Genomic DNA, 13,826 nt, shown 5'->3' on the forward strand with positions numbered 1-13,826 from the left:
AAAGGAACAGAATCTGGTTGCTATTCATAGGTTGGCTGTTTTTTGTTGTTATTCCCCCTCCTCATCCTCTTAAATTACTTACTTTATTACTTAAAATATACCCAAGATATCATTCACTCCGCTTCTGAAATAAGTTGTTTATCAGGGAAAGTTCATACATGTACAGAACTTTGTCCATAGCCGGTACACGGCTTATTGTATGTTTATTTGGATGTACCAAACGCTAAGTTCCTGTTTTTTTCTTGTACTGTGCTGTTCTTACTTTCTTCCAAAAGACCTAATAAAATTTAAGTGACAAAAAAAGGACTGTGATCTGTGGAAAACACCATGTGGAGAGTAAAAGAAGCGAAACCCATCATCCAGCTATCATCTGACTCTTTCTATTTATTTAATCTATATGACTTCAAACAGTTACTAAACACAAAGTCTTGGTCCAGATATCTATCACCTATTATCTAAATAAACACTATAAAAAGATAAGCACAGATACACTGTTTTTAGAAAGTAGTTTCTAAATACCACCAAAGTACTCAGACTGCAGCGTGCGTCGTATTTCTCAAAGATAAACATCTGTCTAAGGTGGTTTTTCTGATTTCAGCAGTTTGCTGATGGTTTTGCAGCATTAAACTTAATGTAAAGTTATTTAGAGCCTGTTCATTGTTTGTACTTTTTTTTGGGATTTTTTTCATTTCTGCCATGTTGTATTGTGGAATATAGTAGATAAATAGTAAAAAGTAAAATAAACACAGATAAGAGCTTTTAGAAAAGTAGAAATATAAGATAAAGAGGATAAAAGAACATGCCAGTTGCTTTTTGCTAATAAAATATATCCACTGGTTTTTTTTTCCAGTATCAGAAGAAAAAACTAATTGAAAATCCATTATCGGTGAACTGAACGTGCAGTTTAAGTCTTCAGCCTGTGTTTTATAAAGTGTGTGTTTGGTGGTCAAACAGGACCATGGATTAGTCCAGATTAGATAAAACTTGGCAAAGAGACACTGAAGCTCAGCTGAACAAGATGTGCTCAGCACTCAAGTGACAATCTATGTGTACTTAGCTGTGCACTTTAGCGTGTCGCTAACCGTGTGTGTGTGCGCATGTGTGTGTGTTTGAGAGGGAGAATTATGACCGCGGTGTTTCTGTTCTACAGTTCGACTGCTGCAGCTGACTGTCTGTAGCCTTCACATGACCATGAAAAATGTGACCTCGCGTTTCAGTGTACAGAACACACACACACACACACACACACACACACACACACACACACACACACACACACACACACACACACACACACACACACACACAGATTGATTTAAGTGTTGCTTTACTGATCCGGGAACTCTGTCACCTGCCAGCAGCTGCTGTGACCTTTGAGTGTGGATGATGAAGCTCAACCTTCCTCATCACATTTATATTGAATCTAAATAAATGTTTGATTCTCTCCTTTCTCTGAACGTGCATGTGTTTTCTCTCTGCATGTGTGTGTGTGTGTAAACTATATTTAGGATGAGGCTGACGACCCAGTCAAGCAAAATCTAGGTCAAGAAAATCTAGTAGGTGGCAAATCTCCTGCACAGCAACTTAACTTCATTTCATTTGTGATGTTTTTTCTGGGATTTAACAGACTGAGTTTATTTGTTCATATTCACACAAGCTTCTAGAAAGTGGTTTTCCATTTTTGAAACTAGTACTGGTGAAAGCTCCTTCTGGTGTTATCAACATCTGTGTTTAGAGTTAATGAGAACACTTCGGATTAAAGTGTAGAAATAGTCAGTGATGATTTCATTCTGCTTTCATTACACCCACTGATTAAATACTTAGCTGTTCACCTTAAGGTGTATGTACTTGTTTTTGCAACTTCAGGCCCTTCTTGTAAAGTCCAACAACTCTAAAGACTCCTACAGGGATAAATGTGTATAAAATAGTGTGAGTGTTGTGGGTGGTGAGGGGTTGCATATAACAGTGTGAACATAAGTGCTCTCCCTCAAACGACAATCTTCACTACTTTGATGGCAAAGACAATGAACCAGGAACTAAAGAGCTAATTGGCCAGAAAAGAACGAATCATCTCAGTCAAAAACTCAGCTGTTCAGCCTCTCACCTGAACAACTGTGCAGTTATGAGCCGTTGCGTCTATTTTGGACATGATGACGTGCGACGTCCAGTGTGCCAGCCAGTAGTCGATGGCGACCATGAGGGAATGTTTGAGGAGCTGTGACAGGAGGAGCAGGGTGAGGAGGAGGAGCCCTGCAGAGGACAGGTAGGTGCTGCAGGAGCGCCAGGGGATGGTGGCTCGCTGACGCATCACCTGAGACAGGTTGTCATCTTCTTCACTTTCCACAGATTCCTCTGGGATCAAGACAGAGATGAGTTTAAATGTTAAAGAGAACAAAATTTGCTTTAACTTCACCCCCGCATTTTTTTTTTCAGTGTGAGCTCTGCTGCTGTCACTCATTTCTTAAATACACAGCATGCTTAGCATCAGAAGAAGAAAAAACATCAAAGACAACCTTCAAAAGCAGAGAAGAGACTCCAGAAAGAAAATGCTGGATGTTGCAGTAACTACACTCTATACCTCCAAGCAGATGCTCACTCCAAGGAAGGAGCTGAGGAGCTAATGTGAACAACCTCTCACCTCCTCCCCACCCTGATGCACTGTAAATATAACACACCACATCATGCAGCAAGCTTTGGAGCATGAGGCTGCATGTGGGCGTCTGGGAGGCTCAGACATGCTGGAAGCAGAGAGGCAGAAGGATAGAAGAGGAAAAGAAAGGGAATTAATGACTGGCAGAGCTAGAATGGCAACTGCAACCATTATCCCAAATCATGCTTGTATTTGGGAGCCTTCAGGAACAGGAGCGAGAAATGTTTGAGCAAAAAGCGAGAGAAAGAAGAACTAAATGGATGATGAGATTCTATATTAGTGAGAAGAACAACTGACACGTCTGCAGTTTAATAGCAGCATCACAGTTTTTTTGTTTGTTTGTTTTTTGTTTTTACTTTTTCTTTTTCAAAACCATGCAACAGGAGGGCAACACCTGGTACTGGAGCCATCGAAAAAGTCCTCTCTGGGGTGCCACCAGCACACAAGAGACAATACAAAACACAGATAAAGAGCACAGCCATGGCACCTTAGCACCTCACACTATAGTCATACTGTCAACAGCAGAGACACACAAATAGAGGATCAGATTGTTTAACCACAGCAGGAGGTCGCTGGAAAGAGCACGGTAAGATATCTGGTTGCTGAGAAAGTCGACAGAAAAGTCAAGAGATGAGACACCAAAACACCTAACTGTCTTAAATATTTGCATTAACAGACACAAAGAAATGAAAAACCGACTATCTGGAGTCATTCAAATCATTGCAGTCATTGCAGAGTGGAAACACTAAAAATAAGTGGAAGGGCTGAAGCTGTGATGGAACAGATGCTGCTCCTCCACAGACACAGCAGGTGAAGGGAAGTGACATCCTGCATGTCTCACCCAGGCTGAAATCAGAGAAGCAGCAACTGGGATCATGCATGTGTTTGGCCCAATTGTTTTTTCCCTGTCTCCTCTCACCTTCCTCGTCCTCTTCAGTCCTCGCAGCTTCTCTGGAGTACATGGCCCTCCGCAGGTTTTTCCTCTCAAGATCAGTCATACTCGCTGCTACTGTTTCCTGAAGAGGCAATAAAACAAATAAATGACAATATGTTAAACTGTTGAACTCTCACACTGCTCTCCTACAGAACTGTGATGGATTTTATACACCTAACATTAATTCAAATGCTCTCAAATTAAACCAAGTAAAGACTCATTAAGACTGTATGCACGGTCATTAATCACCGTCTCAAACTCCTGGTCCTGTCTGTGCATCAGGGTTTTCCAGTGCTCAAACAGTTCTGGTTCAGACTTCTGGATGTCTTTCAGAGTCCCTTCAGTCTGGATAGTGCCATCTTTCATAGCAATAATCTGATCATAAAAACACACATGTAGAGAAAGAAGCACGACATTAGCTGAGACAGAAAAGACAGACATATTAAGATACGTCTGAGGTAAACAGTCTGCATCATAGATAAGTTTTCATTATAAATATTAAAGCAAATAGATCTATGCAGTGATTGGTTAAGAGCTCAAAGAGTCACACACACAGAATCAAGTCTTACCCAGTCTGCATGTGGTAAATACTGAAGTTTGTGTGTGACCAACACCACCGTCCTCTTCTCCTCTCTCAGCATCTTCAGGATGCCGTCCTGCATCAGGTGGTCACTCAGATGGATGTCTAAGGCAGAAAATGGGTCATCCTAAAAATACATAAATAGACATTTGAATGTGCAAGAAAACAAACAAATATGGTTGAAGTCTGTAATACTCTGCTAAATCCATCATTTTGAGGTTTGGCAACAATGAGAGCTGATGAGCTCCTCGCATCTGTCTGCAGGTCGTTTCTATCGCTCTTTTATTGCTACGTGTTCAAGAGAGAACATCATTTTAGTTCCCATTCTTCAGATCAGATAGTAAAATTGACAATAAAGTTTACTTTGACCAGGACCAGAAACAGTAAAGAAGTCCCACAGCATGATAAAACCTCCACCATGTCCTGGTGTAGGCAGGGTTTTCTTTTCCTTTAGGCTTCATTTTTCTATTTAATTCCATTTAATTTAATTTATTTGTAAAGATCTTTCAAATTATGTGCTTATTTGTGAGTATTTAACTCACTCAGTCAATCTAATGTTAGTTTCCTCATCAGCATGTTATGTATGAAAAATTATAAATAGGTTTTAGAGTCATACAAACAGGTAAAAAAATGAAAGGAAAATCCACATGAGGAAACTGCTGAACCACATGAAGCCATTAGAACGGCTTCAATGCACCTCAGCATTAAGTTCTCTGCAGAGGTGCAGCACTTCTCCTCCAAACGTTATGATACTGTCTTATTTGGTGCTTTCATGATGATGGTGCAGGACCTGAAATCTATCATTTATGGATGGAGGCACTGTCATCACTGAAGTGAGCACTCCCATTAAATTAGAAATGCTTCATCTCAGGATAAAGGTGATCAGCTTTACCTCTACAGCCAGGCTGATCCCTACAAAGTGCCCACAGCAAAGCAGAGGCCCCAAATCCGTTAATTGTCTTGATGTTAGAGGTCTTTCTTTAAAATTATCACATTTCTGTCACTGCAAATTGTGATTAATTCAACCATCTTTTTACATATTTAACGTTTTTCTCTCTTAAAAAAAAGGAAATGTCATATAAATTCAATTAAGTAAAAGTAAGCTTTGAAATAACGAACTATGTTAGTTAAAATCCTGTTTACAGCTTGTTCTTACTAATAATTATTTATAAGTCACATGTGTAAGAAGCATGTTTTATTTTTTGTCCCACAGGATGGAATAAAAAAATAGACTCAGACCCGAGTTTTTGTTGAGAACACTGATGAATCAAAGATGCGTCCAAACATAAGATGTTATTGTTTTGAAGTTGTCTTCTGATAAATGTACATGCAGACTCACCAGAAAGACCACGTTGGTCTGCTGATACAACGCTCTGGCCACACTGATTCGCTGTTTCTGTCCTCCTGACAGGATGATGCCCTGCACCAAAGGACAGGAAGTATGTGAATTTACCACAAGGAAGAATAAACAGCTCAGTGGCACTGAGAAATACTGTGTGTGTGTGTGTGTGTTGCTCCCTTGGGGAAACCAAATGGATCATGGTTTATGTCCTGCATTAGCAGTGCGTGAAAAAATGTGACATGACAGCATTTTGGCTGGACGAGTCAGACGAGCTCCCTGCATGCAGGAAAATCCAATCCTCGCTTCAACGTGAAGATGATAAATGATCAACAGCTACATACTGAGAATAAAAAAAGAAAAAACAATGCATGTTTCTGTGATACTGACCCTTTCCCCAACCTCTGTTTGGTCCCCCTGTGGAAGGATGTCAATGTCTGGCTGAAGGGAGCAAGCCTCGATCACAGCTTTGTATCTGGCAGGCACAAACAAAGACAGCATACTGATGAGGATGATGGCCCCACTTCTGACCTTCCTGGCCAATAATTACATCTATTTAAATGGTCTCTTGTATTCCCACTGTTACGCATGCATAACGCAATCCACAAAACCCTCTGAAGAACCTGAAAGTGTTAAAAAGATTTTATTTAGAGGTCAGTCATGTTTTCTTCAAAGCTGCGCTGGCAGAATAAAAAGGAAAGAAGTTTAAAGAAGCATGTTGGGAACAAATCTGTTCCTTCAGTCATCAACTCATGTTATTTGACTTAAAAATGTCATTTCATACACTGGCTAACCCACATGTCCCACAATTAGCTTAACATAGGATTTAGATTTTATTTATACTGATGAAGACTTGAAAAGACCAGAAAACTGATCTGTTCTTTTTTCCATACCATGGGCAGTTTGGATCAGTAGTGCATTAAGAAACGAGTGTTTCTGGCAAATCTTTGATCTTTATGAGTAAAATTTTATGATCATTTTTATTTATTTAACATCTGAAATACCTGTGTGTAACTTAAATACTACTGTTGTACACATTTCTCACATAAAACCTAGGTACCAATCAAAAAGGAAGGTTACAACTGCCTTTAATAAACAACAGAAACACCTGACAAATGGAAGCATCTACAGCCTAAAGGATGAATATATCTATCTGGATTAGTCAAATAAAGCAATCAGGACGACGGGACAGCAGAAGGAAAGAAGCAGAGATCTTTATTTTATAGTATTTCCACAGCAACAACGCTCTATAAATCAAAATTAGGAACGGAAAACAGGGAAAAAAGCTTCGTGCTAGAAGTGATTTAAAGCGTTCAGAGTGCAACACAGAACAAGCAGAACTGCACGCCTTCATAAAAACACATCCTGTCTGGAGTCAACAACTGGCTTCTTTTTCTCTCTCTCTCCTTTCTCGTACTTTCAGCACATCCAGGTTATAGCTGCACTTACATGGAGCACTTTTGATCCGATCAAACATCCAATCAGAATGAAAGCACGTCATGTAAACATGTCAGCTGGAATTTCTGATCAGATTGATGAAATGTTTGTTCATGTAAACAGAACGAATGACTCAGAAAGGAAATAAGTGTTTGCTCTGTTTTGGCTCAATAATTTGGCATCACAGTAAATAAATACTAATAAATCCATGTTTGCCATGATCACAGGTGTCAGGATGAAAGCTTTACACAAACTACTAAATTTAATTTAATAATCAATAAATTAGAGCCTCCAAACACTGGTTACAGTTGAAATAGTGTGATCTGAAAGTTGTTTTTCCAATAAAAAAACAAAGAAGCAGGAATCATGTTTGCAGTGAAAACCTTTTTGCTCCACGTTCTGGTCTTGTCTTTGTCAGGTTTTTGCTTTATTTGTGTGTGTGCATGAGGTCTGAGGTCTCAGGTTTTTCTTTTCCTTCAGTGACTTATGTGTGATTTTTGTTCATATGAAACATGCAGTTAGAAAGCCCGTGACCTCGTATGAGCTCTTTATATATACCTGAATGCTGTGGAATTTGAGGGTGTTTTACAGAAACAACCTGCACTAGTTTGAATCAAACACAGACATAATGATTGTATATACTGAGTAATGTCATTATTAATATTAATTCATATTTGATTATGTAATTCCTAATATTTAATGATGATTGTGATTATGGTATAAAGACTAAAAACGTGTATGTTTACTGGGGTGGGATTAGATAAGCTCATGCTTCCAGTCACTCCTTCTCAACTTTTGTGTTTGCTTTTTTTCTTTTCTTTTTATTTCTGTTTTTGTTTCTATGTTTTATACAAAAACAAACAAAAAGTAAAAATGGTCTCATCAGTAATCCTAGCCAGCAACTCAGTGAGGTTGATTATTCCTAAACCTTCCGGTGCAGGTATGAGGTCTTACCTTGATTTTATCATGGGCATCTCAAAGGTGATGTTTTCCACCAGGGTGGCATTCAACAGCCAGGGCTTCTGGGAAGCATAGGCCACGGCGCCCCTCTTCCTGCCAGAGATTTGCAGCACATGTAGAGTTGTGCATGTTTAAATCTGACTGCTTTATGAGTCTTTTCTTTCACACATGGGTTAAGGTTAAGGAGCTGTTCAATCTCGGGACCACAGGGGCTCCTCAGAAGCTGGTGTTTAAGCATTAAGACAACTCCCCTCCTTAAATAACTGCTACTTTGATCATTAGAGACTGTTTCTATTTGTAAAGTCAAAATGTAGCCGAGGGTCAGTGGCAAGTATGTGTGCAGAGGGAATAGCCGGTGGATTCCTAGAAGTGCTGCTCTTCATCTCTGCTGTTTATGGTGATGTGTTTCCATAGAGATGGACTGAAATGTCTGAGCTCACCTGATGTCTCCATCACTAGCTGCATCTCTGTCTGTAGGACTGCAGGGAAAATAAACAAATAAAAACACATCAGAGACACAACCAAAACATGAAGACAGGTGATAGATTATATTCCTTTAATGATTAACAAAAAACAAACGCACACTAACCAATACACTCCTCCCTCTCTATGGAAATCATGTCAGCGCTCAGCAGCCCAAACAGGCCAAACACTTCCCTACATGAGCACATCTAACATTAGCGGTGATCTTATCCCTCCTAAAAACAATGTCCACATCTCCCCCCACCCAATGTCTTCCTGTAATTTGCTGAAATGGAAATCAGCATCAACCTGTGACGCCTGACGTCATCCTTACATCATCCTGCTCATCCTCTGCATGTGTGTCATACATATGAACAGCTAGACAGAGTGGACTGTCTGAGATGAGACACGATAAATTGAGGTGTATGTACATTAATTAATTATACTGTAAATATTTAGAAATGCTGTAAAATCCTTTATGTGCAAAAAGCATAAACTTACAAACGATCTAATGATCTTTAGTGCGGTGCTGGGGAGGATTAAAGGGGGAGTTGAATAAATGAATCTTTAATTAAGCTCTTATTTTATACGTTTGAAATAAACACAATCAAAATCTTTATTGGATGCTAAATTTCACTTTAAACTCTAAATTGAGAAAAAAAAGACTAAACATCAAGACATCAACTGCACGCTTAAATACTTATTTTACTTTATACTAATACTCGCTGATAGTTTTTCATTACCATTTTTAATTTAAAAAAACTCAACTTGTGACGCATTATTGGCAAATTAGGATAAACAAGCACATGATGAAAACAAGGGAAGGGAAAATAAACTATAATTTTCTATCAAATATAATAAAGCTAGAATTAATTGCTTGGGGAGGCATTTTCCATTTTTCCAAATTTAATGACTTACTCTGCTCCACCAACATGTGAACTTAATTATTCAGTAATGAAAGCTGAGGGGAAATAAAACAAAAACTAATTACAATATGGTTTTAAATGGCTTTATTAGTTAGTTAAATTGACTTCATAACTTGTAGAGTGATTGTTATTTAACACAATTTAATTTAAACTGTATTGTGTAAAGCTTTCTCTGTCAGTGTAGTTATATATTAAAACCATCTCTGTGTGACAGTACACAACAAAGAGCTTCATGTTCTCTCAGTTTGGAGTTTAGTAGAAAACATGGAGCTTCCAGTTGATCAAAATGAGTTGTTCCAACACATCTCACATGTTACGCTGGCTACTGTTCTTTGTGTGTGCGGTGTTAACTTGTCCTGTTTCCTCCTCAGTGATTGGCTGGAGGAAGTCCTGTCCTGGCTCCCACCACCAACGCCGGCACTGCGGCAACTCTGTTAGGTTTTGTTGCTTATGAGTGAATTTGGGCGACACCGGCAGATTTTTTTAGGTTAGTTTTGAACTTTAGGTCAGCGAAGCAGCCCAATCTTACGGCCTGTTGCATGGCTGGTTTGCAGTCTGCTCCCATCTTTTGTTTCTTTTAGCTGGAGCTCCTTTCTCTCTTATTATTTTAGGCTACATTAAAATTCTTTTTCAGCGTTGCTGCTTGGTGGTTTCATATGTTTATGGACATGATTTTTGCTGTTTATTCAACTGGAGACAAAAATAAATCTATAAAGGAACACAGAATCAACTCATTTCATGAAATAGTCTCAAACAACTGTTGAATCACATTTAAGAGGCAACAAAGTCCACATTTGGAGGTCAGAGGAGCAACAAAACAACTAAAAATGATAGGAAATATACTGAAAAGGCATTACGTTGAATTTAATTTAGGGGGGAGTTTGATATCTGCTTCAGGTAATTCTCCTAAAATTATGACTTAGCTCTTGTAATATCACAATTTTTTCTCAAAATATTATGACTTTTTCTCATAAACATACAACCGTGAATAAATATTTCTCTTAATGTGGGCCTAATACTTGTAAATATGAGCTATTAGTGCTCAGATGATGACTGAATGCCATCAAGACACTTTCTGAACCGTGGTGATTCTACTTCTGTCTAACGTTCAGCACTCAGAGGAGGGACATTTGCTACAGATTTGCTCTTTCTAAGTAAAATGGGAGAAAGAGTTATTAGTTTTGGCACAACTGGAGTTCCATAGATGAGAAATCAGCGAGCGATTCGACTCAAGTACACAAAGTTTAATTGTCTGTATACATGTAATTCAGTGAATGGCAACTTTCAATAGAAGCAATGATCCACAGAGTGCCAGAATAACTCCTCCACAGGCGTTAGCTCTGCAGGGACAATAATGAACTGTCAACAGAGCTTTTTTCATAAAAATGATTTCTATTCTTCACTATTGTTTCTGTTCAGCTTCTCAGTCAAATATCTTTCTTCTCATCATAAATAGAGCCCTGCAGGATGCAGAACAGCAGTTAAATAGTTTCAATAATTCAGGCTGGAAATATTTTTAGTGTATTTGAGGCAGTCTGAAAGATTTAGTGTGAATGTTCTCTGAGGCCTGACTAAAAATACATGAATAAGTTGTTCTTTATTTGCAGGACTTACCTTTCATCTCCTTCACACTCAAAGCTTGGCAGGCTGCAAGAAATAAAAAAATATATATTATATATACACACAACTGCAAATATTATAAATGCTATTTTAAATAAGGGCAAAAAAATCATTATAAAGACCAATTATAAAAACCAAAATTGTGCCTGTCAATGTAATCTGACCATCACATAAACTCTTTGACATGGATCAAAAACTATGCATGCACATAACCATTTACATCGCTGTGAGCGGCTTTGCACATGCTCAGTGGAAGCTGTAGTGTATTTTTAGGCTTCAGTCGTCCTGAGAAGGTGACTTCAGTGCCATCTGAGTACAACCAGAGGGTGAAGGCTCCAGTTTACTGTAGCAGCCATTACAATTCAGGAGAAAACAGCTGTTAGGGAGGGAAGTGGTGGCTGACATTTAAGAAGCTCCGATGTTTTGCACTTGAACATGTAAACACAGCTGTTACAGGCTGTGAAAAGAGAGAGAGAGAGAAGGAATGTGTTTACATGTTCAAGTGCAAGATACATATAATCATGGAGTTTTGAGACTAAATAGCCATTTACCTTTAAAACACACAAAAGAGTGATTCAAGTCTAATCAATCAAATTAAATGTGTAGATTAACTTATCCACAAACTGTCACTGATTTGTTTGCTACAGCTGCATCATTCTTTCGGTTCATTTACTAGAAAATACATTTATAAATTAAACATGTGACAGAAGAGATAGATGGGTAAATAATCTGGAAGGAATGTAAAAATGTACAAAAAACAAAACAAAACACAAGCTAAAAGTCATTTCTATCACTGACTTGCAGGTTTATAAGTTTAAAAAAACAAACAAAAAAAAACTTTTTATTACACATTTTAAGCTTTTCAACATCAGCATCTTGTGAAATTTAAGTTGAACAAATTTAGATGTTAGAAGTTTTAAAAGCCACACAGGCGTGAAGGGGTCAAACAGAAGTCTGTGTTATGTGAGAAAACCTGAGCTATAAAGTTCCGGCTTGTAGGGAAGATACAGACTGGGTCTCTGAAAAGCTTCAACCTGAGAAAAGCAGGAAAATGAAACAAAGAGACAAGAAAGGAGTTCAACCACAGCTAAAGGCCTAACGTGAAACTGATATTACTGAAATAAACTTTCTGTACTAGTGGGAGTTAAATTGTGTGTACAGGATTCTGATGGAGGACTCTGGTGTTGGACCCTGACTGTCCCTCCGGAGCATTGACCAGGATTCAGGATAACATGATGAAAGCAGCAAAAGAAAAAGATTTAAATGGGAGAAATGTTGCTTTTTTCATAACTTTCGATAGGAAAAAGGAGAAGAGCTTTCATTTCTGTGAAGCTTGTACTTCTCGAGTGCAAGATGACAGACGCTGACGTCAAAGGGAGGGAAAGCATGTGAGTTCACCACCAACATGACCAAGTTTAAACCAGGCCGACTGTATGATCAAGTTTCCCTGAAAGAGCCGTGACAGGAAGTCTGGGTTGAGCTGGGCGGGACTGCTGCCAGCCAGGAGGGATTTCAGAGGGCCAGAGCAGGTTTAGAAGTGTTGACAGCAATGGTTTGATCCTCAGTGTCTCAAACCCACAAGTCAAAATGTCCTTGGATTAGATATAATTCCACAAATGCTCCCACTCTGTTGATCAGTGCTGGAATTTATTTATGACAAAGATATGTGTAATTTAGAATATTTATTGTGTATAAATGTGGGAATGATCTGGTTTAGGATGTAAAGCTTTGTCCATTTACATTTAACAAACAAGCCTGATTGGAGAATTCAGAGCTGGCCTCCTAAAGAAGTAAGGATGTTTGTTAAGCTACGGTGCTGGCTTATTTTTCCGTTCTCTCTTATAAATAATAATGTGTATGTACATGTAAACACATGTATTAAATAATATTTATAAAAATACTTAATAAAAATCCAAGTAGCCCTGAAATTATAAAGTTGAAACACGGCCTTTGATATTAGAATGTACCTTGTTATTTGGGATAAACTGAGCAATTTTCCCACAATAAAACCTTTCAATGAAAAACCGCATCAGATCTCATCAGCTAAGAACACTTGACGAGATCTGATTGGTTTTCAGCCTGCAGCCATGGGGTTCATCATGTTCACGCCTGATTGAACGGCTGAGGGAGATTTTCTGCTTCACTTCAATCAACACCTCCAAGGACCAAACATCTTAGAAAATGTGTGAGGAAGTTACGCAATCCACTTTCAATCAGCAGAGTGAAAATTAACTGCTTCAAACTGCTGCCGTGTCTGGAAGTTTAAGTAAAAATACCTGTAATGCCTTTCATTAGATGGGTTTCCATTTAGGTGCCATGCAAATCTTAAGATCTGATCTCCTAAAAGATCGGAAAGAATGACATTTTCATTTTCATAAACTGGTTTAATATAAATAAACTAGGATGAACACGGGGAGTAAAGTTCTCTTTCAGGAATTACTTTAATAATTGGGAATAATGCCATCTCTGATCAGAAACAGCTGATGTGTCAGGTTGTTGTAATGTTTGCCAGGTTGGACATGATTTGTAAAGTTGTGTCCACTATATGCACATCAAACCAACGTCTGGGAAGAGTTTAAACTTCTTTATTTCTTATTGCTTCTATCCACCTTTTCTTATTCACATCTCATAAATGGGTATCAAAAATATCAAAGGATATTTGGCTGTTGGTTGTATTCTGGTTCTTAAACAGTGTTTGAGTGTCAACAGCTGGGAAAGTTGTTATTTAAAGTGCTTCACACACAGTGCAATTCAGACATCGGGACAGTTAGCCCACATGATGTAACTCATTACTTCAAGTTATGCTTCAGAGTCTTGATCTTGCACAGTGTACAGTGAAATCGAGGTTGTACCTCTCATCCATGCTTTCATGCTGAGAGGAGAGCAGACAAGAAAAGGCAGAAAATAGCCGGTAGAGA

At 38.5% G+C, this 13,826-nt stretch overlaps 1 protein-coding gene across 2 annotated transcripts in view; it reads right to left on the reverse strand.

Moving 5' to 3' along the window:
• The window catches only part of abcc8 (ATP-binding cassette, sub-family C (CFTR/MRP), member 8), a 65,757-nt gene that overhangs the window by 11,466 nt on the left and 40,465 nt on the right, over positions 1-13,826 (reverse strand). For both annotated transcript variants that reach the window (XM_041997394.1, XM_041997395.1), the window contains exons 18-26: positions 10,903-10,935; positions 8,341-8,379; positions 7,895-7,993; positions 5,894-5,978; positions 5,504-5,584; positions 4,154-4,291; positions 3,834-3,959; positions 3,570-3,666; positions 2,105-2,352 (exon numbers count right to left, since the gene is read on the reverse strand). In XM_041997394.1, coding sequence (XP_041853328.1) covers positions 2,105-2,352; positions 3,570-3,666; positions 3,834-3,959; positions 4,154-4,291; positions 5,504-5,584; positions 5,894-5,978; positions 7,895-7,993; positions 8,341-8,379; positions 10,903-10,935 — 946 coding nt within the window. The remainder of the gene's footprint in view (positions 1-2,104; positions 2,353-3,569; positions 3,667-3,833; positions 3,960-4,153; positions 4,292-5,503; positions 5,585-5,893; positions 5,979-7,894; positions 7,994-8,340; positions 8,380-10,902; positions 10,936-13,826) is intronic.

Source organism: Melanotaenia boesemani, chromosome 10 (assembly GCF_017639745.1).
Source record: "Melanotaenia boesemani isolate fMelBoe1 chromosome 10, fMelBoe1.pri, whole genome shotgun sequence".
Taxonomy (NCBI): Eukaryota; Metazoa; Chordata; class Actinopteri; order Atheriniformes; family Melanotaeniidae; genus Melanotaenia; species Melanotaenia boesemani.